At 41.1% G+C, this 24471-nt stretch overlaps 1 protein-coding gene across 11 annotated transcripts in view; it reads right to left on the reverse strand.

Moving 5' to 3' along the window:
* Nucleotides 1-24471, reverse strand: part of SFI1 (SFI1 centrin binding protein) — an 80863-nt gene that overhangs the window by 52437 nt on the left and 3955 nt on the right. For 9 of the 11 annotated variants that reach the window (XR_009497324.1, XM_059895040.1, XM_059895046.1 and 6 more), the window contains exons 2-5: nt 20127-20256; nt 11334-11507; nt 10001-10072; nt 972-1082 (exon numbers count right to left, since the gene is read on the reverse strand). Coding sequence is in view for 10 of the 11 variants with exons in the window: in XM_059895040.1 (XP_059751023.1) it covers nt 972-1082; nt 10001-10072; nt 11334-11507; nt 20127-20224 (455 nt within the window). In the remaining variant the exon portion in view is untranslated. The remainder of the gene's footprint in view (nt 1-971; nt 1083-10000; nt 10073-11333; nt 11508-20126; nt 20257-24471) is intronic. The other 2 variants (XM_059895044.1, XM_059895047.1) reach the window with 2 other exon arrangements.

A 24471-nucleotide genomic window follows, 5' to 3' on the forward strand; every position in this document is an offset into this window, starting at 1 on the left:
TGGTGAGGATATGGAGAAAAGGGAACCTTGTGGACTGTTGGTAGGATTGTAAATTGGTATAGCCACCAAGGAAAACAGTATGCAGGATCTTTAAAAAATTAAAAATAGAACTACCAGACAATCCAGCAATCCCACTTCTGGGAATATATCCAAAGGAAACAAAAACACTAACTTGAAAAGATATCTGCACCACCGTGTTCACAGCAGCATTATTTACAATAGCCACGACAGGGAAACAACCTAAGTGTCCAAAGGTGGATGAATGGGTAAAGTTGTGGTATCTATATACAATGGAATTTACTCAGCCATTAAAAAATGAGGAAACCCTGTAAAAACATATACATTAAAAAAAAAGAGGAAACCCTGCCATTTGCGACAACATGGATGGACCTTGAGGGCATTAGGGTAAGTGAAATATGTCAGACAGAGAAAGACAAATACTATATGATCTCACTTATATGTGGAATCTTAAAAAAAAAAAAAAAAAAAAAAAAAAACTCAGAAAAAGATCAGATTTGTGGTTACCAGAGGCCAGGTGGGTTGGGGGCGGCAGTCAAAAGATACAAACTTCCAGTTATGAGACAAAGAAGTTCTAGGGATGTAATGTACAACATGATGACTATAGTTACTACTGCTGTATGATATATATGGAAGTTGTTAAGACAGTAAGTAAATCCTAGAAGTTCTCATTACAAGGAGAAAATTTTTTTCTTTTTTTTTCCCTTTTCTTTTTATTGTATCTATATGAGATGATAAACATTAACTAAACTTATTGTGGTAATCATTTCATAATATGTAAGTCAAACCTTTATTCTGTACACCTAAAATTCATACAGTAATTAATATATGTCAATTATATCTCAATAAAACCAGAAAAAAAACTTCTATCCTTTTGACCAGAAACATGCCAACAAGTAATTATCTGATAACGTGTATCAGTAAAATTAAAGTAACGTAACATGAAATCCTACCTATAGTGACAGTCAGCTCGAACGCGGAGTTTCCACTCTCGATGGGAAACCCACCACTCTTCTTTCCATTCTTCAAAGACCTTCTGCAGAATTCTTTGCTCATAGTAAAACCTAGGGCAATGAAAAAAAAATCAGAGAGACATAACTGACAATGTTGGAGCTGGTATCTACTCCCAAATCACCGTTTCATATGGCCATTGCTTTCTCATAGAAAAGTGTGGTTCATTATTTGATAACACCAAAATAGATTAAAAATAGACATATTTAACTTTTTCAGATCAAAACGTTAGAACTACTTAAACTAGAAATGAGGCTAAAAAATTTTATACTCTAGATCTTACCAATTAAAGAGGTGAAAGTGAAAAAATCTGACTTTTCAAATACCATAAGTGAGTTGAGAATTAACATTCTCAATTTTTTTCATTCACCAGACTAAAAAATATATTTGATTAGTAAAAGATAGTAGCTACACTTCTCATTTACATACCCAGGAGATTAAAAGTTATAAAATAAGCAAATGCCTAATGGTATTCCTAGGACTTAACAGAATATATTAGTTTAACTGAAATCAGACTAGCGGAGTTATAACAAGAGCAAAAGAGAAGAGAAAATAAGAAGGGAAAAAGCTACTAAGAAAGAAAGCAGCAGGACAGTGAGATTGTGCTGATGCTAACAGGCATGGTCAAGAAGACTGGTAACTCAGGAACTCTGGCCTGTCAGTCACTCCAAATTTCTTTTCATGGTTCTGTAGGTTACTAACATGTCCTTCATCCTCACCCACTCACAGGTTTTAAAAAACTGGCTGGCAAAACTATACATAGAGAAATTCACCTCCCAATGTTTATTGCAGCATTATTTACAACAGCCAAGACATGGGACTTCCGGGTGGTTCAGTGGGTAGGGCTCCATGCTCCCAATGTGGGGGCCTGGGTTTGATCCCTGGTTGGGGAATTAGATTCCACATGCTGCAACTAAAAGCCTGCATGCCCCAACTAAGAAGCCTGCGTGCCACAACGAAGATCCAGCATGCCGCAACTAAGATCCTTTGCAGCCTAAATAAATAAATAAATACTTTAAAAAACAAAAAAAACAATAGCCAAGACATGGAAGCAACCTAAATGTCCATCGACAGATGAATGGATTAAGAAGATGTGGTACATAAATATACAATGGAATATAACTCAGCCATAAAAAAGAATGAAAAAATGCCATTTGTAGCAACATGGATGGACCTGGAGATTACCATACTAAGTGAAGTAAGTCAGACAAAGAAAGACAAATAGCATATGATATCACTTATATGCAGAATCTAAAAAAAAAAAAAAAAGATACAAATGAACTTATCTACAAACAGAAACAGACTCACAGACTTAGAGAATGAACTTATGGTTACCAGGGGGGAAGGCTGGGGGAGAAGAACAGACTGGGAATTTGGGATTGACTGCTATATTTAAAATAGATAACCAGGGCTTCCCTGGTGGCGCAGTGGTTAAGAATCCTCCTGCCAATGGAGGGGCATGGGTTCAAGCCCTGGTCCAGGAAGATCCCACATGTCGCGGAGCAACTTAGCCCATGTGCCACAACTACTGAAGCCCACACACCTAGAGCCCGTGCTCCACAAGAGAAGCCACCTCAATGAGAAGCCCGCGCACTGAAACAAAGAGTAGCCCCCGCTCACCGCAACTAGAGAAAGCCCGCGCACAGCAACGAAGACCCAACACAGCCAAAAATAAATAAAATAAAATAAATAAATAAAGATAAGAATTTAAATTAATTAATTAAATTAAATAGATAACCAGCAAGGACCTACTGTATAGCACAGGGAACTCTGCTCAATATTCTGTAATAACCTAAACGGGAAAAGAATTTGAAAAAGAATGGAAAAAAATAAAAATAAAAGAAATTCACCTCACTGTTGTTCATAGTAATAAATAAAAAGAGAAAATCACCATAAGTACCCATCAAAAGGGGACAGCTTAAATTCAATCAACGCTACTCAGTAATTTTTTAATGAATAGAGTAGAGCAAAAGATACTGAAATGGAAGATGCTCCAGAAAAATTGCTGGATGAAAAAATATAGCTACCTTGTGGTAGGTATGATATGTTTTTTAACCTTTTTAAAATTTATTTTTTTATTTATTATTTTTTATTACTATTTTTTGGGGCCATGCTGCAGCACGTGGGGTTTTAGTTCCCTGACCAGGGATTGAACCCCCGCCCCCTACAGGGGAAGCATAAAGTCTTAACCACTGGATCACCAGTGAAATCCCCTAAACTCTCTTTTTTTTTAATTTATTTTATTTATTTATTTTTGGCTGCTTTGGTTGTTTGTTGCTACGCGCGGGGTTTCTCTAGTTGCAGCAAGCGGGGGCACTCTTTGTTGCAGTGTGTGGGCTTCTCATTGCGGTGACTTCTCTTGTTTCGGAGCTCAGGCTCTAGGCACATGGGCTTCAGTAGTTGTGGCACACGGGCTCAGTAGTTGTGCCTTGTGGGCTCTAGAGCGCAGGCTCAGTAGTTATGGCGCATGGGCTTAGTTGCTCCACGGCATGTGGGATCTTCCCGGACCAGGGCTCGAACCCGTGTCCCCTGCACTGGCAGGAGGATTCTTAACCACTGCGCCACCAGGGAAGCCCCTAAACTCTTTTTTAAAGCTAATTTTTTTTTTTGTATTTCCAGGACTCATATGTTGGAATTAATATAATATACACCAAATATGTATGTATAAAATGTATGCACACAGCAACATATTTGTATGTATACATAAAAACATATCTATCTATATGCATACATGTATGTGTACATATATAAGTTATTATATTATACAAATTAAAAGCCTGAAAAGATCTCCAAAATACTAAACTGTTACCAGTGGTTCTGTCTCAGGGAGGGATTGTTATTACCAGGAGACTAGTATTTCCTGTATTACACATTTCTTTAGTTTGAAAAAATTTTTGAGCAACAGCTTTGTTCATAATTTTTAAAATTTTTAGTGGAATAGAACCACACCCATTTGCACATTTACTTCCTTCTACCATCTACTATCTATCCATCTACTTCCTTCCTTTCCCAAAACCTCACTAAAATAACAGCAAATACTTTCAAAAGGTGTAAGCCCACAAAGAAAGAGAACAGGAGCAACAATGTTAGGCAAGAGATGCCAACAAATTTTAGACGACAGAAAGCAGGCAGGCGAGTGGCAACTGAATCAACAGCTGAAAGAAGGCAGAGAACTAAGTGTCGGTGGGAGGAGAGTCAAGAGGCAAGTGGCTGGTGGCATGAACCCCAGAGAGGCATGGGAACAAGAAGCCATCAGGAAAGGGGGAGCCCTGGGTGGAAATGAAAACACAGGATTGTTTGGAAGCCTGTGCGTAAGAAGCAGTTAGGCCCTTGGATCCCATTATTCACCCAGGCAGAGACTCAGGATTATCTCTGGAGAGGCTGAACCTGAGGGGCACTGGACTCTCCAACACCAGGCAGAGCTCGGGAGACAGTCCTAAACCGAGAGTCTACATACGGAACAGTGAGACCCACATTCCCTCTCCTCTGCTTGCCGCCAAGCTTATAACCACCACCCCCCACCTCCGCCCCACTCTACCCCAGAAGGAGTTTGGAGGACTCCTCTCCTCTGGGGAAAATTGATCAACCTAAGGGAAAAGGCCTTCAGATACTGACAGATGGAGTTCCCCCAATGAAACTATCTGGTCTCTGCCTCAAAAGCCTAAAGGGAAACCCTCAGCTTACAAGTCCCTATGCATACATTGAATGGGTATATAAGCTTCTAATATTAACTCTTAAATGTGAGCAGACAATAAAAGGATCTCTTGACATTTGAGGAAAAACTACAACATGAGACAGTGAACAAAAGCACACAGAAGAAATGAGCTTAGAAGAAACAGAGCAGACAAAAACCTTAAAATAAATCATTACATTAACCTCAAAAAAATTATGAGCCTCCAGGATGTTATTCTTTTAAAAAAAGGAATATTCAGAGGACAAAAAAGAGCTCTTGGAAATTAAAACTATGATGGCAGAAATGAAAAAGAAAAGATCCATAGATAGGTAAAACAAAAAGGTGACTGGCCTATAGGCCACAGTAAGAACTCTGGCTTTTACTGTAAGCAGGATGGGAAGCTGCCCGAGGTCTGAGCCGAAGAGTGACGTGACTGGATTACTCAAGACTGCCTGTGTGAAGAGACTGACTAAGGACAAGGCTGGGAGCAGGAGACCAGTGAGGCGGCTCCTGGAGTCATTCAGGGGAGACATGATGGCCTGGACCAGGGTGGTAGCAACTGGAGGTACTGAAAAGAGCTTGGAGTCTGAATCTATTTTGAAGGTTGAATCAACGTAATTTTGGCATTTGGCATATGGCATTGCAATCGGGGAGTGAGGGAATAAGATACCAAGGATGACTCCTAGGTTTCTGACCCGAGTCCCTGGAAGGATGGGAGCTTCTTTTACTGGAGAGAGGAACACTCAGCAGGGAGGTCTGTGGGCAAGGTCTAGACTTTGGTTACGAACATACTGAGTTGTGACGTCTATTGGGCGCAGAGTGGAGTGTCACGTGTGTAGCAGTCCAGGAAGAGGTCTGGGCTGGGTGTGTACCTTTGGGAATCATGGGATGAGGTTGCCACGGTTGGGAGGTAGACAGAGAGGCAGTGTAAGGACTGGGGGTGGGATACTTAGATGAGGAGGAACAAAAGAGAGTTAGAGGGAACAAAGAGGTGGAAGGGAAACAGAGAGGATGGTAACCTTGACACTGGGAGAAGAAAGGGCTCCTTGAAGAAGGGAATGATGGGTTGTCTAATGCTTCTTGGTAAGTCAAGTGAGAGGAAATTTAAGAATTCACCATTGATTTTAGAAAATGTAGTGACCTTACAAAAGCAAAAACAATTTTGGTGGCATGATGGAATCAAAAGCCTCGTAGGATGGACTTGAGACTACAAAAAGAGGTGCTGGAGAGGTTGGGGATGGCAGGAAATGTAGAGGGAAGCAAAGAGATGGAGAGCTAGCTGCAGGAGGAAGTAGCATCAAAGGGATTTTTTTTTTTCAGGATAAGAAAATAATAGCATTATATATTGGTACAAATGATCCAGTAAAGAGGGAAAAATTGATACAGAAGAGACAGAAAAAAAACTGCTAGTGTGATGGCCTGGAGTAGGCACAAGGGGAATGCAACACAAAAGGATTTTGCCACAGATGAATACATGGCCAGTTCATTTGTCTAACAGTTGGGAAAGCAGGTCATATGGCGATAGATGCTGGCGGTCAGTAGACTGAGTGATGGTCTCTTCTGTTACTTCTATTTTCTCAAGAAAATAGGAAGCAAAGCCTTAACTAAGAATGACGAAAAATACTGATAAATTAAATACTATAAATGGACGTGACTGTTTTATCTACTTCCCAAATTAGCCAAGTAATTTTGTTCAGATCTTCTCTTCAGAAAAAGAGGTGACTACTTCCTATTTAAGACTGCCTTACATATGGACACATACTGTATGTATTATTTTTGCCCTACTAATTCAGTGGTCATTTTGGTTCCATTTATTAATGATAAAACAACTCCAGTTTATAGAAGTTAAAACATTCTCCAAGCACATAAAGGTATTATTCTGAAGTTTCTGGTATGATATCATTCCCCTCTAACATTCCTAAAAGTGAGAAATAAATAATTCAATATGGAAAAAGACCAAAAAAAAAAAAAAAGCAAAGATCAATATGCCCAACTTTACCCAAAGTAACAAATAACCCACTTGATTTAAAAAGAGATTACAGGGCTTCCCTGGTGGCGCAGTGGTTGAGAATCTGCCTGCCAATGCAGGGGACACGGGTTCGAGCCCTGGTCTGGGAAGATCCCACATGCCGCGGAGCAACTGGGCCCGTGAGCCACAACTACTGAGTCTGAGCGTCTGGAGCCTATGCTCCGCAACAAGAGAGGCCGCGATAGTGAGAGGCCCACGCACCGCGATGAAGAGTGGCCCCCACTCGCCGCAACTCGAGAAAGCCCTCACACAGAAACGAAGACCCAACACAGCCAAAAATAAAAATAATAAATAAATAATAAATTAAAAAAAAAAAAAAAAGAGATTACAAGTTGAAACTGACCACCCCATCACAAATTTCAAAGTCAATGAAAACATAGTATCAGAATTATAATTCTGGTAGATGCTTAGAGAAAAAATATTCTCACTCTCTCATTTTACAATTTGAGAAACTGAGGCCTAGAGCCGTAACTTAACCCCAGATCAAACCATTATCTAGGGTCTAGGTAAGAACCAAAATTCAGGTCTCCTAAAATCCAGTCCAGTATTCTTTCTTGCCACCATTCAAGAGCAAAGAAAGGAAAAAGAGTACAATGTGAATGCTCTAACACAGTGAGGCAGACATCAGTCGCAGATACCCGACACCCACCGCCAAGCCTCTGCTTCCTCACCAGCATCCACTAGGAAGGCTGGAAAGGTTTCTCTCCCAGCCTCTTCAGAAGCTAAAGATGGCCAGTGACATAGCTCTGGCCAGTGAGGCAGAAGCAGCTGAGGGTTTCTAGGAAAGTTTTGCCTTCCTGATAGAGACAGGTCCAGCTGACACCACCCTTCCTCCCCCTTCCTGTGTAAAGCTAGAACAGTCATCTTGCAACTATACAGTGTCATCTCTAAGGACAAAGAGCCAGTACACTAAGGATGGTAAACTGGAAAGGATCTAAAAGCCTGAGTCTCTGATGACATCACTAAACACCTGAACCAATACCAACCTCCAAACTGTGAGAAAAAGCAAATCCCGATTTGTTTGAGCCATCGTCAGACTTTCTCTTACTTTGAGTCAAATGCATTTCTAACATAATCAGCGTTTCCCAAGTACTTGGAATATAAATAGGTATTATTTGAAAAGAGGTTTCCAGTTAAATATGAGTCAAATATGAGTTTAACAAAATCAAGCAGGAAAAGGATTTGGGGAAGAGAGTGAAGGCAGCAACATAGCTTTTCAGTCTCTGAATCCTTACAAAACACACAGAGCAACCATGTAGTAAAACCAAAAACTCACATATCTATTACAACAAAACTAGGTGACAAGGTATCCCTACAAACCCAAAATGCAAGCAGGTGAGGACAAATCACCCAGAGTCAAAAGACCGCCATGGTATTAACATTTGTACAGAAGAAAGAAGGAGCGATGAAGGTGGTATCTGAGGAAGCTGAGAACAGGAGAACCTGAATCAGCCAATAAGTAGTCACTGGAAAGTGCAGAGGCCCAACTTGAGACCAGAAGCTGAAACTGAGAGGAGTTTTGTTCTCCCCAAAACCAGGGCTCATGTAAGAGCTGAAGCTGCTGGAGCAGTCTGGCCCCAACGGTCTCAAAACCGACCTGACCTCAAAAACAGACAGGGCTTCATACTGAGGAGGAACTGCTGGGAGCAGAATAGAAACTGAGCAGGAGAAGGACAAGGAGACAAGGAAAGAGAGGATCAGACCAAGCGTGGTAGGGGAACAAGCCAGGATACCCCATAGAGCAAGCCGCCACATCTGTGAAAGATATGAAACCTGGATCACAGATGGAAACCTGGAGATACAGGAAGAAACAAAGAAGAACAAGAAGTGTAAACACATGAATAAATATAAATGAATATTGGCTGTGTAAAATGAGAGTAATAACGTTCTGCAGATATTAAAATATAAACTGAATTAAGGGAATTCCCTGGAGGTCCAGTGGTTAAGATTCGGCACTTTCACTGCTGTGGCCTGGATTCGATCCCTGGTCAGGGAACTAAGATCCTGTAAGCTGCACGGCTCAGCCAAAAAAAAAAATTTTTAATTTAATTTAAAAAAACAAAAATAAACAATTAAAATACATTACGATAAGGGGATATAAGTGGGGACAGCGACAGGAGAGTTAAAGTGTTCGAAGGACCCTGCCTTGTTTGGGAAGAGGGCAAAAAAACCAATTAACATTAGATCCCAGTAAGTTAAACAAACATATTATATTTGTTACGGCAGTCAGTAAAAGAAGGATAAAAGAGTATATAATTTCTAAGCTAACAGGGAGGAAGATAAATAAAATACTCAATTGAGTAAAAAAAAAGAAAAACAAGAGTCTTCCGATAATGGCAAACTATGTTACTCCGATCAGTTCTCCCACTGAGAACAAGAAAAGACAAAAAAAAAATTATTGAAGGCAAGAAGAGCTACCAAGACAGTAAAGAAGGGCAGGGCCAAGGTCCAGGGAAAGAAGGAAAAGCAGAGGTAGACTATGCCTCATCCCTGCAGCTGCGATTGGCTGTGGCCACACTGGGAGCCTCACTGGTAAAGACACACCAAGAAGATGGGAATAGCAAGGCCCTCCACAAGGTATACCAAGAAAAAATTTCAGAGAACACACACAGGCCAAATTTGCTTGAGAAACCTTGAATCAAGAGACCTTGATGTTCCAGATCAGGAAAGCCATACTATCAGAAAAATGAAACAGGAAAGGCTATAGTAAGGGGAGAGGTGAAGGGTGAGAACCCATAACATTTCAGTTTTTAAAAAACACTTACATTTTCAATGGCTGTCAGTTCTCTGAAACATCCCCTACACTGCCCCTTCTCTCCATCCCTCTGGCCTCCTGCACAGTGTCCCTGACCCCGGTGGTTCCCCCTTGCGACCCACTTAGGGCGCTGCAGCTAAAGCAATGTTAACCAAAACCCGCAGCAGCAGGTGGCAGCCTAGACAAAGTGAAGCTACCGGACAGAGGCTTTCACTTGACTCAGTTTCACTCCTCTTGCAAATGCCAACTTTTTCCCCAGGTTCTGCCCTAGACCAAGTCAATCTGCCAGTCTCGCCAGGGACCCGAAAGAGCTCATTTACTTCTCCTGGGCAAACATTCATTCAGTCAAACTAATATGTGTTAAGTTACCATTATATGATATACCTCCTGGAGGTTGGGGAGGAGCAGGGAAAGAATGCAACACATGTCATAGTAAAGGCTATACATGGGCTTAATACAAAACAAAATCCTAGCATGAACTCAGCAGAAGTTTGGTGTTCTGAACTAATACTACCTGGCTTTAGAGGGAAATACTCTTCCAAAAGTCATTCGAATCCACAAATATAAGAACTTTCTGGCCATGCATCTGAAAGAAGGAAAGAAATACATACATATTTTAAAACTCCATTTAGTTTATATCATCAATTTTCTGGAAAGGAGACGGAAACTTTAAGGTCCCAGGGAGTGGTATACTAGTGTGAGTCAAAAGGTGAATCATATATAGATAATCTTGCATCAAACAGAGCACAGGATGGGACAGATTTCTAAAGCTAACATCAAGCAGATTATTTTTAAAAAATACTTTCAATATAAAGTATTTTGTTGATAAAGATTTCAGAGATGAGAAAAAGGAAGTACATGCTAGTGCTTTTGTTCGTATTATTCTTCCTGCCTAAAACACCTGGCAAATGCCCACTTACCCACCAAGGCTCATCTTCAATGCTCACTCCTACATGAAGCGTTCCTGGACCTTCCCCAACCAAACAGAGCAAGTAGCTTGGTACTCTCAGACCCCTGCTCCAACCCCTAGTGTAACATTATGACACCAAATCCCAGGAAGCGGTTCGCAGGGTGCCTGTTGTTCCCTCTGCACTGTGAGCCCCTGAGAGCAGGGACCATGGCTCACAGTATCCCCAGCTAGCACAGTGCCTGGAACACACAGAAAAAGTTGGCTTGTCTTGGCCAGTTGATCTCCAGGTTCAGCTTGGAATGCTCTTCCTCCTGCCCTTTACCTGGCTTATTCTTACATTATCCTTCAGGATTCGGCTAAACTCCACCTCCTCCAGGAAGTCACTGCTGGCTATGCTGGCATGGCTGTTCTTGCCAGGTGGCCTATGGCATCACATCCTCCCTTCTCACAGCACTTACCACACTTCGCTGTTGTGGCTTGTTTAACAGTCTGCCAAGCCTACCTGATTTTACGCTTTCATGAGGTCTTGGACCAGGAATGTCTTATTCACCTTGTACGCTCAGCATCTAGCGTAACACCTGGCTGGGTAGACACCTGATAAATTTTTGTTGAATGAGTAAAAGGATACCTTTCAAAGACCTAATCAAGAGTAGCAGAAAATGATCATTTTCTTGGACTATGTTTAGACTTCTTCTGGAAGACTCTTTATAGCTTATATATTGTGGGGCACAACTGGAGACCATGAATGAAAACACTCAATGACAGATTTTACATCAGCAGATTCCTAAATATTCTGAACATTGTGCCAGGAAGAACAGTCAGCAAGGTCTCCAATTAACTGAGATAAGAGAATAAGAATCATCCCCTCATTTTAAGCAACAAGGGAGAACAATGGAAAAGTCACTGAGGCAGGGGAGGGGACCCCTCGCAAACTCACCTGATGCGCAGTTCTCTTAGCCTGCCCCTTCGGGTCCAGGCATATGAGGGATGATACTGTACAGGGTGCCTGGCCCTAGGTATCTCACTCCAGATCCCAGAAAAGGCAGAAGACTTCTTTTTGGATATTATCTTTGGAGAATAAGGTTTCTTAACTGCACCATCCCTTGAAGACCTTAAATTTGAGGAGTAAGGGATAAAGGAGAGAATCAAATTATCTCTGCATGTGACACAAATACTTTTTAACATACAAGTGAAATTGAACAGATAAGCTCACTGAGACGGAAAGATAATAACTCTGCTTCAAGGACAATAAGCAGCCCTATCTCTGACAGAAATACCCACCCTCTCTGGAGGTGGGTACTGCTGGCTCGGCTCTAAGCAGGAGCTATAGAGCTGGAGGGTACCTTGGAGTCATTAGTTCTAACACACTCTTTTTTTTTTTTTTTTTAAACTTTGGGTTTATTTATTTTATTTATTTATTTATTTATTTATGGCTGTGTTGGGTCCTCGCCTCTGTGCGAGGGCTTTCTCCAGTCGCGGCAAGCGGGGGCCACTCCTCATCGCGGTGCGCGGGCCCCTCACCATCGCGGCCCCTCCTGTTGCGGAGCACAGGCTCCAGACGCGCAGGCTCAGCAATTGTGGCTCACGGGCCCAGTTGCTCCGCGGCACGCGGGATCCTCCCAGACCAGGGCCCGAACCCGTGTCCCCTGCATTGGCAGGCAGATTCTCAACCACTGCGCCACCAGGGAAGCCCCTAACACACTCTTTTTTAATGTGTCATTTAACAGGAATCATTTACAAATTGGAAACAGGTTCCTTTACGTAAAAAACTAGGAATGGGGGCTTCCCTGGTGGCGCAGTGGTTGAGAATCTGCCTGCTAATGCAGGGGACACGGGTTCGAGCCCTGGTCTGGGAAGATCCCATATGCCGCGGAGCAACTGGGCCCGTGAGCCACAACTACTGAGCCTGCGTGTCTGGAGCCTGTGCTCCGCAACAAGAGAGGCCGCGATGGTGAGAGGCCCGCGCACCGCGATGAAGAGCGGCCCCCGCTTGCCGCAACTGGAGAAAGCTCTCACACAGGAACGAAGACCCAACACAGCCAAAAATAAATAAATAAATAAATAAAACAAAAAAAACTAGGAATGATTTTCAGATTATGTGACAACTATAACAATATGAAACTACACACTTTTACTAAACACTAAACTTATGACTTTTAACCCCATTCCAGAAACATTAAGAGATCATCTTATTGGTATGAACTCGAGATTTTTAAAAAATGTATGTCAGAGATCTGCCTGCAGGAAATACCTAGAGGCAACAACATCCCATCAGCAATAAGCAAACCGATAGCTCAAATACTGTTTCTAAAATACCACTGCCAACTAGTATTCCAAGTAACGGGCCCTAGGAAAGCAGTCTCTAAAAAGAATAAAATAAAACAAAACAAAACAAAATAAAATACCATTGCCAACTAAGAGGAAGCAGCAGTCCTTGGAAATATAGCTGACTTTCAGGTCTGAGACAAGGAAAATACAAGATGAGCCTGGAATATCTTAATGGGTCAAAAAGTAAAGAAATGATCAAAGAATGACAGGGGTGTGTCAAAAGGACACAGGAGCCAGCTTGAAAGGGCTCCCACGGCCAAACCTGGAACAATTTCGGCAGTAATAGATTAAAACCCACCAAACAAAATACAAATCCACAAAATACTGATATAAGTAAATGAGTAAATAAATACATGAGAGAGAATGGAAAGCTCTACTTTGCAGTAGAATGCAATTAATAAACTTTTAAGAACCATCACAGTAGCAACTGATTCAGACAAGAATCATCAACGGATGTAAAAACAAGTGGGCGCTAGTTTGATGAGAAACAGGCTATTAATGTAGTTTCAAAATATCTCGCCACAAGATACTTATTCATTTCTTTACAGTGGAGAAACCTGGCAGACATCATCTTAACCAAGTGATAAAAGTGAACATCGGGCTTCCCTGGTGGCACAGTGGTTAAGAATCTGCCTGCCAGTGCAGGGGACATGGGTTAGAGCCCTGGTCCGGGAAGACCCCACATGCCGCTGAGCAACTAAGCCCGTGTGTCACAACTACTGAGTCTGCACTCTAGAGCCCGTGAGCCACAACTACTGAGCCCACGTGCCACAACTACTGAAGCCAGCATGCCTAGAGCCCATGCTCCGCAACGAGAGGCCACCACAGTAAGAAGCCTGTGCACCGCAAAGAAGAGTAGCCCCGGGATTCCCTGGTGGCTCAGGGGTTAAGAATCCGCCTGCCAATGAAGGGGACACAGGTTCGAGCCCTGGTCTGGGAAGATCCCACATGCCGTGGAGCAACTAAGCCCGTGCGCCACAACTACTGAGCCTGCGAGCCACAACTACTGAAGCCCGTGTGCCTAAAGCCCATGCTCCGCAACAAGAGAAGCCACTGTAATGAGAAGCCGGCACACCACAATGAAGAGTAGGCCCCACTCGCCGCAATTAGAGAAAGCCCGCACACAGCAATGAAGACCCAACACAGCCAAAAATAAATTAATTAATTAAATAAAAAAAAAAGAGTAGCCCCTGCTCGCCACAACTAGAGAAAGCCCACGCACAGCAACGAAGACCCAACGCAGCCAAAAATAAATTAAAAAAAGAAAAAAGTTAACATCAATGGTAATAGGACCAAATCTCCTGGTACTGATGCACTGAGAACACAGCATCACTTCTGCGAAATTCCTGCCAAAAATGCACAACCTGAGTTCAATCATGAAGAAACACCGAACAAACAAACCCAAACTGAGAAATATACATAAAAGGTAAGTGATCTGAACTCTTCAAAAATGCTTAGGTCATGGAAGATAAGGAAATACTGAGAAATATTTCCAAATTAAAGGGGACTAAAAATACAAAATGAACAAAAAGGGAAGTTTTTCTTACATTTTGTTGTTTTCTTTTTGCTATAAATAACATTTTTAGGACAACTGGCTTCAACTTACTCTCAAATGGTCCAGGGGAGGGGGGAAATATAGATATAGTTGATTCTCGTTATTTGTGGTAAGTTCTATAAAGTCCATAAACACTGAGTTAGTGAATATACTGAACCATTGTCCCTAAGGGAAAATACATGGTTAGGTTCCTGCCAGCCTTCAAAAACATTCTCATCAACTAATCAATATAGAACCTTGTTTTATGTGTACTTCTGTTTAAAGACACCTTATTTAATACATATAGTGAGTCATTAAACTGAACTCACGGCCAACAGCCCTTATAACTCACGCCTGGACAAAGCTCACCTAACATACACTTTCTTCATAAGGTACATCACAGCATTCCTGCACTTAAGAACACTAGACGGAACTTCAGCACTACGCTTGGGGGCCACTTTAAACAGCAAAACTGTCAACAAAAAGCACAAAACTGTGAAAACGTGGCACTACACAGACTGGGAAAAGGACCCTTGCTTGAAGTATGAGCTGAAACAAAAAGGCAGAACACTGCCTTGTTTGACCTCCACTGGGAGCATGTGCATCAGTGAGTAAAATGTTTTGCCCCTCTGCATATGTCCACAAATGAAATGAAAATGCTGAGAGACAGAGAGAGAGAGAGAGAGAGAGAGAGAGAGAAACAAACAGGCAGACAGACGAATGTGGTAAAATGTTAACAACAGGAGAATCTGGGAGAAGAAAGGTTCTTTGTCCTATTCTTGCAACTTTTCTCTAAATTTGAAATTATTTCAAAATAAAACAGTAACAAAAATTTTAAAAATAAGACTTTCATCCCAGTCATTTTAAAATAAAAATGAAAGAGGCTCTAAAAAGTTAAGAGCCTATGAAACAGCAAATTGACGGAAGGTGTGCTGGGACAGTGCCCTCTTGAAGCCCTGTTACATAATGAAATAGGTAGTCAGACTGGGAAGCCCATGCCTAAAGTCATCCCTGCCCACTGCTCTCTCCTTTCATCAGACTCTGAGCTCCTCCTCACCAGCTACTGAATCAAGCAGCAGATGAACTGTTTACAGCTCTGGAAATTTAAAGACCATTAAGATACCAACATTGGTGTAAGTCAGGTGGCCTCAGAAATCTAAGTTATTCTAACACCTAAAGGAAGAGATCACAAACTGAAACCACACATTTGTCTATATACATATGTACCTGTTTCCCATCGGAAGACCTCATGATGATAGGGACCATTTTTATCTGCTAATATATACTGAGCCCCTAATATATTGACAGGCACTCATAGTAGGTAGGCATATAAAATTTGTTAAATTGGTCTTCCCTGGTGACAGTGGTTAAGAATCCGCCTGCCAATGCAGGGGACACGGGTTCGAGCCCTGGTCCGGGAAGATCCCACATGCCGCGGAGCAACTAAGCCCGTGCGCCACAACTACTGAGCCCGCGTGCCACAACTACTGAAGCCTGCATGCCTAGAGCCCGTGCTCCACAACAAGAGAAGCCACCGCAATGAGAAGCCCGCGCACCGCAACAAAGAGTAGCCCCCACTTGCCGCAACTAGAGAAAGCCCATGTGCAGCAATGAAGACCCAACACAGCCAAAAATAAAACAAGTAAAATAAAAATATATAAATATTAAAAAAAATTGTTAAATTATGGAACAGAGGAAAGGCAGAATGATGGAAAGAAATATGAAACAGAAGGCACTTCAAAAACAGTATCGGAATCCAAAAATCATGAAGAATGGGGGAGGAGAATAAAAACATAGGAATACAATTTTTTTTTTAATGTCAACGGGAGGACTATGATTAGCCAAGAAATACAGAAAAATGGAAGTGAGGAGAAAGACAGAATTTGAAAATGTTCATCCAAAAGTGACAAGGGGGAAAGACGATAACTCTAATTTGAGGGACTTCCCTTGGTGGTCCAGTGGGTAAGACTCCATGCTCCCAGTGCAGGGGGCCCAGGTTCGATCCCTGGTCAGGGAACTAGATCCTGCATGCATGCTTCAACTAAGAGTTTGCATGCCACAACTAAGATCCCACGTGCCGTGTCCCAGCACAGCCAAAATAAATAAATAAATAAAATTTAAAAATTCTAATTCGAAAAGACACATGTACCCCAATGTTCACAGCAGCACTATTTACAATAGCGAAGACATGGAAGCAACCTAAATGTCCATCGACAGATGGATAGACAAGATGTGTATATTCCATATACACAATGGAATATTACTCAGCCATAAAAAAGAATGAAATAATGCCATCTGCAGCAACATGGATGGACCTAGAGATTATCACACTAAGTGAAGTAAGTCAGACAAAGACAAATTTCATATGATACACATATGTGGAACCTAAAAAATGATACAAATGAACTTACAAAACAGAGACAGACTCACAGATATAGAAAACTTATAGTTACCAAAAGTGAAAGGCGGGGGAGGGATAAATTAGGAGTTTGGGATTAACAGATACACACTACTATATATAAAATAAACAACAAGGACCTACTGTATAGCACAGGGAACTACATTCAATGTCTTGTAATAACCTACAATGGAAAAGAATCTGAAATAGATATATATATATATGACTGAATCACTTTGTTGTACACCTGAAACTAACACAACATTGTAAACCAACTATACTTCAATTTTTGAAAAATTAAGAAAAATTAGAAAAACAAAAAAGTGCCAAGGGGAAGGCATGCACTGACCAATTCATTTAACTGTTTACTTGGCAGGTGTATCCTGTAATGTTTGTTTATTCACTCAGTATCAAGGACCTACTATACGCCCAGCAACATAGCAAGGCCAGGGGCTACAAAGACAAATATGTATTCAATGTGTTTCTCATGTCTTACAATGATAAAACAAGACGTTGATAGCTTACAGCAAGCATAGGACACTGACACACACCCAATATCTATAAAAGACAGTTTCTCAAGAGCTTATGATGTATTGAGATGACAATGAGAATACCAATCATTAAATGCTAAGAAAAAGGTAAATTTAGGGTGTTATGGGAACATACACACTGGGTGGGAATAGGGTGGTCAGAAGAGGCTTCCTGGAGATCATATTAGAGTTGAGTTTGGAAATATGAGTAGAAATTAGCCGGGAGTAGGGAACTGGAAAGAATTGGGTGGGAATACTCGGCACATGCAGTGTAGAAGGAAAGTTCACGGAGAGTCAAGGAACTCCAAGGAGTCCTATAGGACTCACAACAGGGGATCTCAGATTGCTTTACAGCAGAATACCCAGGGAATTCATTCCCTTCTCAAGGCTCCCCAACCTAAAGCTGCAGAGTATTTGAGGAAACAGAGCTTCATTTTAAGGCCATGGTTAATTTGCTTCAGAAGATGAAATAAGGCAGGCCTGACGAGTACTCTGTGGATCATTGGTAAACACTGTCAGGGTGTTGATTCAGCTTTCAAGGATGGATCCCTCTTCTGTGGGATCAGCAGGGGTAGGACCTCAGCAGCTATGCTGGGAGCTCCATGACCCTCCTCCAAGTCCCACTTGATTAGAGCAGCAGGAGAATTTGACTCACGCTGGACGAACCAGATTAATTCTCCCAGGACTGAATTTTGAGCGGAGACAGTCTGAACAGGAGGTGGGGGGTGAAGCACAAAGATGGCACTTCTCAGGAGGAAGGGTCCAAACACTGCTGAATAGGTCTCTCCAGCTACCTGGCTTCCACCTTGTCCAAGACCTAGTCGATTCTATAAAAAACTTCTGTATGTTAGTTAGGATCCTAGGTTTCAAGCAATAGGAACCCAACTCAAATTAGCTGCTGTTAGTGTAACAACAGGAGTCCTTCAGCAAAATTGATAACCCTTTAGCTAAAACCAAGAAAAAAGAGAGAAAAGACACAGATCACCAAAAGTAGGAATGAAAGAAAGGACATTATCGTTGACCCTTCATAAATTAAAAGAATTATAAAGGAATACTATGAACTTTATGCCAACAAATTAGACAACTTAGAGAAAATGAACACATTCCCAGAAAAACACAAATCACAAAAACTGACTAGAGAATAAGTAGAAACTCTGAATAGATCTATAACAAGAAATTGAATTAGTAACTAAAAATTTTCCTAAAAACAAAAGTCCAGATCCTGATAGCTTCACTGATGAGTTCTATCAGACATTTAAAAAATAAATGATATCAGTACTCTATAAACTCTTCCAGAAACAAAAGTGGTCAGAACACTTCCAGAATCATTCTTTTAGGCCAGTATCACACCCTGATGCCAAAAGCAGACAAAGATATGACACACACACAAAATACAGACCAATATCCCTTGTGGCTATAAACACAGAAATGATCGAAAAATATTAGCAAACCAAATCCAACATATAAAAACCATATAACAAATACTATGACCAAGTTGGATTTATACTAGGAATACAAAGCTAGTTTAACATCTGAAAATCGATTAATGTAATACACCTTACTAATAGAAAAAAGGACAAAAACCATATGATCATTTCAATAGATGCCAAATAAATATTTGACAAAACCCAACACCAGTCATGATAAAAACTCTCAAGGGGAAAAAAAAAAACAAAAAACAAACAAACAAACAAAAACTCTCTAGGGTCCCAAAAGAAAACAGATGACATACTAAACACAGGATAATTTGAGGATGGCATATTAACAAAGGTATGGGTGTAGACGAACCACTAGGGAAAGTGCAGGAACCTGAAGCTGGTGAAAGAGAAGGCGGTACCACCTCTAGGCCCAAAGGGATAAAAGAGAGAATAATCACTAGAATCCAGGAGAGTCATACAAAGTCTGCTACCTTATGAGGTACTGTGGGCTTCAGCAGAGGGACACAGCCAACCCAAGGCATCTTGCAAGGAGGGAGCCAAGGGGATAAATAGTCTGGCCTCACTCTCCTCTCTCCCTCCTCACTATCTCCTGCCAGAGCACCTCTTTGGCCAAATCCAATGGGAAGCACTGGATACACGAGTAGAGATTAGATCTGGATGGTTATATTGAAGACAGCCAGCACAAAGAGGTAATTCCCTAGCTCACGTACTTCAGAAGAATTCTGAACCAGAGCCTCAAGGACTAGAACCGGTGTCTCAAATTGTTAGCTCTTCCTGCTTCTCTCAGTGTGCTGACCTGCGTAACTCCTACAGTATAGGGTCCCTATTGCCTATGCAGGGTGGAGACTGAAACAGCTGCCACAGCAACCCATTAGGTGGGTCTCTCTCTCTCTCTTTAATGCCTGTCTCGGCCTTAGAGGAGAACTTCTGATTGGCCCCATGCAGTCACATGCACACCCCTGAACCAATCCCTCTTAGGAGGCGGGATACTTATGAAGGGCCAGCTGCAAGTCATAGGCCCGCCACTGTGAGTCTGAGGTTTGTTAGTAAACTGCAGTCTCCTTGTAAACTCCCTCCTTTTTCCTAGGCGAGCCATAGTTGGGAGTCTCCTATTTGGAATCAAAAGAACCTTAAAGCAGGCTGAAAGCAATCATAATCAAAAGTAGGAGAAAGATATACTAGCTAGCCTCGATGAAATAACTTCTCGAGAAAATCATCCTTATTTCAGCTTAAAGTCAAAATTTCAATGATAGGTATCTCCACACACTCAAAATGGATTTTGACTGTAACATAAAGTATGAAATGTGCATTATACGCTACACTCTAGATGAGAAACTCAAAATACCAACAAAAAACTGTTACCCAAAATTCCTATCTCACTATTCATGATTTAGGAAAAAACTACTTTTAAAAAATTTATTATTTTCACATACAAAATATTTACAGTCTTTTATATGGGCCATAGTTTCAGTTATCTTTTTTGTCAAGTCCCATCACTCACCTGGAATCAACCTTCCTCTCCATTCTCCGCTTAATCCCTTTTTGATGAAAATTCAACCAGTGGCTTGATACACACTTCTCAGTGAGCAGATTCTTCATGAATCAAAAAGTCTTTTATCTTCCTCTTCTAACTATAAGAAAAAGTAGAATGAGAGTAATTTACCTGAAGCCTCTAAGGAGCCACATTTCTCAACAGCTACACATCAGCTTCTAGTCTCCTACACCTCCTTCTTAATTCAACAACAGATGAACATGAGAAGTCACTGATTTTTTTTTTCTTTCTGGGCCTCACTGACTGGCTTGCAGGATCTTGGTTCCCCGACCAGGGATCGAACCCTCGCCCTCAGCAGTGGAAGCGCGGGAGTCCTATCCACTGGACCTCCAAGGAATTCCTGGGAAGTCGCTGATTTAAAAACAAAATTTTTCATTGCATTTTTAAAAGTTATTTTCTAAGAAACAAAACTGAGAGGAGAGTGAGCCACACTAAAAAGGTTATGACTGACTCATCCATCCTGTTCAGGTGATGCTCCAAGACCATCAACTTCCCTTCATAAGAACACCAGTAGAGGCCAAGATTTCCTATTCCCCCCCACTCCAAGATTAATATTTATGGTTGTCAATGTTACCTATAAGAATCTTCAGGCAGTTTTTGATCAGTGTACAGTTTTCATTTTCATTTAGTGATAATGTCTACCAATAATATTCATTATGAACTTAATAAATAACATAGTTTTTATTTATTTCTTAGTGCAAAGAATAGCAATGTTGTAGGTTGAATTGTGCCCCCCAGAAAGATATATTGAAGTCCTAACCCCTAGTACCTATGAATGTGACCTTGTTTGGAAACAGCCTTTGCAGATGTAATTAAGATATGTTAGGATGAGGTCTTACTGGAATAGTGTGGACGCTTAATCCAATAATGATTGGCGTTTTTATAAAAAGAGGAGAAGAGACAGAGGGACAGATACACACAGAGAGGAGAATGCCATGTGAAGACACAGACACACAAGGAGAACAGCATACTATGATGAAAGCTGAAATTGGAGTAATGGGTCTACAAGCCAAGGAACACCAAGGACTGTTGGCAACACCAGAAGCTAGAGAAAGGCACAGAAAACAGATCTTTCCCCAGAACATGCAGAAAGAGGATGGCCCTGCCTACATCTTGATTCCAGATTTCCAGCCTCCAGAACTATAAGACAATGAATTTGTTGTTTTAAGCCTCCCAGTTTGTGGGTTTTGTTACAGCAGCCTTTGGAAACTAACATAAGTAGTAAAACAAAGGAGGAAAATTTAAGTATGTGGTGGAGGAAAGCTAACAGGTTGGACACGTCCTGTGTTGAGTAACTGTGATGCATTCATGAGACATTAATTCTAAAAGAATGAAATTACCCCTTATAATCAAGGTCACATATTTCAATGACAATCAGACAAGGAATCAGCCAGAAAAGAGAGTTTATCCATACAAAATGAATAGTCCTTATTGAGCTCAAACCTATGTCCTAGTCTTTCTGGTACTACATTCCAAGTAACAAAAGTCACAATTAGTGACTACTTCTGTAAATAAATTAAACTGAAAGATGATTCAAATAGAGTTTTTTTGGTGTGAAATACTGCTATAATAAATGGGTCACTGCTTTAGGTTTAATAATGATGCTATGGAGTGTTTTCTGCTGTCAAAGACTCCTCTGACACTCTGTGCCAACATTCTAATTACATATCTGCCTTCCCTACTAGGATATAAATTCCAGGGACTTCCCTGGTGGCGCAGTGGTTAAGAATCCGCCTGCCAATGCAGGGGAAACGGGTTCGAGCCCTGGTCCGGGAAGATACCACATGCCGCGGAGCAACTAAGCCCGTGTGCCACAACTACCGAGCCCACATGCCACAACTACTGAAGCCCACGCGCCTAGAGCCCGTGCCCTGCAACAGACAAGCCACTGCAATGAGAAGCCCGTGCACCACAACATAGTCCCTGCTCGCTGCAACTAGAGAAAGCCCACGCGCAGCAACGAAGACCCAACACAAACAAAAATTAAAATAATTTTTTTTAATAAAGAATATAAATTCCATGAAAACAGGAGCCATATCTGATCTCCTCATTACTGTATTTTAAGGACCTAGAACACTGTCTGGAAACTAACAGGTGAGATACATAAATACTGGAAAGACCAGGACATAAGTTTGATCTCAGTAAGGATTTGTATGAATATGAACTTATGTCTGAGTTGGAATATACATAATGATAACCAAATATAAAAGACAGCCCAAGAAAAACAAAAATCATTAGGTGTGGACTCCAAGGTAAACCTACAGACTGACCTCCTAAGATGACAGTAAAGGATAAAAGGGTATAAACCATAAGGTCCAAGAGATGGGAGAAGAGATCACAGGAAATGAAAGATTTCCACAAATTTTTGCAACAAGTAAGAAGAAAAGTAATTGGCCTAACAGATTTGAAGAAGCGAAAACCTACAGAGTGGGATACCAAAGAGAAGCAGGCCAATAGAATTCCAGAAGCGTTCAGAACTAGAAGGAACAAGGAAAGGCGCCCAGAACTGAAGCCACAGGCCACAAATGAGGGGACTGAATGTAAGTCTATTTGGTGAGCACCTGGGGCCCCTAGTCTCTTCCCCAACCCTGCTAGGCAGGGTATCCAGCTCCCTCCCCCCAGCCTCCATTCAGAATTCTGGCAGCTACACTTCTTGGCTCCCAATCAGAAGACTGGAAGAGTCTTCTCAAAAGAAGATAAGATTTAACAGACTTTGAAATAAAGACATCTGTGCCCACCTCCATCAGTGAAAAGGCAGGCTTGCCCCTAGAGAAAAGCGCACAAACTGACAAGTCGGGCTCAGACACTGGAAGCTTCCGATTAATTTCGCAGTTGCTGACACTCAAGTATGAATGGACAGTCAAGAATCACAAGACATTTGGAAATGACCTCCAACAAAAAAGAATGAAACCAAAACATGGGACTTCCCTGGTGGTCCACTGGTTAAGACGCTCCGCTTCAAATGCAGGGGGAATGGGTTTGATCCCTGGTTGGGGAACTAAGATCCCGCATGCCACACAGTGCAGTCAAAAATTTTTTTAAAAAAAGAAAAAAAAAAGAAAAAGAAAGAATGAAACCAAAACAAACAAAGGAATCCTGAGGAAGCACCACTACTTGTGATGTATTCCTGCCAAAAACTTGAATCTAAATATCATCAAGCGTCATCTAGAACTAAGTACCAGCTTCCAAAAAATACAAGGGACAAATAAAAATGACTTTAAAATCAGCAAAATCGATGATGTAGGAAACTTTACAGGACAAACGACTCAGTTCCTTCAATAAATAAACTGCAAAGGAAAGACAGGAAAACTTATACATTAAAAGAGACTTAAGATGCTTATTGGGACTTCCCTGGTGGCGCAGTGGTTAAGAATCCGCCTGCCAATGCAGGGGACACGGGTTCGATCCCTGGCCCAAGAAGATCCCACATGCCGCGGAGCAACTAAGCCCGCGAGCCACAACTACTGAGCCTGCGCTCTAGAGCCCGTGAGCCACAACTACTGAGCCCACGTGCCTAGATAGAGACCATGCTCCACAACAAGAGAAGCCACCGCTTGCTGCAACAACAGAAAAGCCTGTGTGCAGCAACGAAGACCCAATGCAGCCAAAAAAATAATAATAATTTAAAAAAATAAAAATTAAGAAAATTATAATAAAAAAATTATTTTAAAAAGGATGCTTATCAACCAAATGTAATGCATGGACTTTGATTCTGGATCTTGATTTTAACAAACTACAACTGTCAAACAAAAAACATGAAACAATGAGGGAAATTTAAACTTTAAATTTTTTAAACTTAAAAATGTTTTAATGAGTTATTAAAGAATTATCATTTTTTTTGCTGTGATAGTGGTGTTGGTTCTTTTAAAAGGATACTGTGTCTTTTACAGAATATAGAGAACAATTTACAGATAAAATATGATAAATTTAAGCACCAAAATAATTAAGGACAGTAATAAATTATAACACATTAAACAAAATGGGAATCCATGAGTCCAATCTGACAATAAAGGGATGAACAGATAGTTAGATAAACAGGGTAGAAAGGAGGGCTTATCCATACACAAAATGCCCAGAGACAAATGTGGAGGGAGTTGTAGAGTTGGATAACCCCCATCTTATGACAATCATGGAAAAAATGATTAAAAAAAAAAAAAAAGCAAAAAAGTTAAAAAGTGGTAAACGTGAATAAAGGTATATGGGGGTTCTCTGTATTATTTTTGCAACTTCTCTGAAGACTGAGATTATTTCAAAATAAAAAACAAAGCAAAAATAATACAGTGGCAGAGACATA

The sequence above is a fragment of the Balaenoptera ricei genome, chromosome 14, assembly GCF_028023285.1.
Source record: "Balaenoptera ricei isolate mBalRic1 chromosome 14, mBalRic1.hap2, whole genome shotgun sequence".
In the NCBI taxonomy this organism is placed as follows: domain Eukaryota; kingdom Metazoa; phylum Chordata; class Mammalia; order Artiodactyla; family Balaenopteridae; genus Balaenoptera; species Balaenoptera ricei.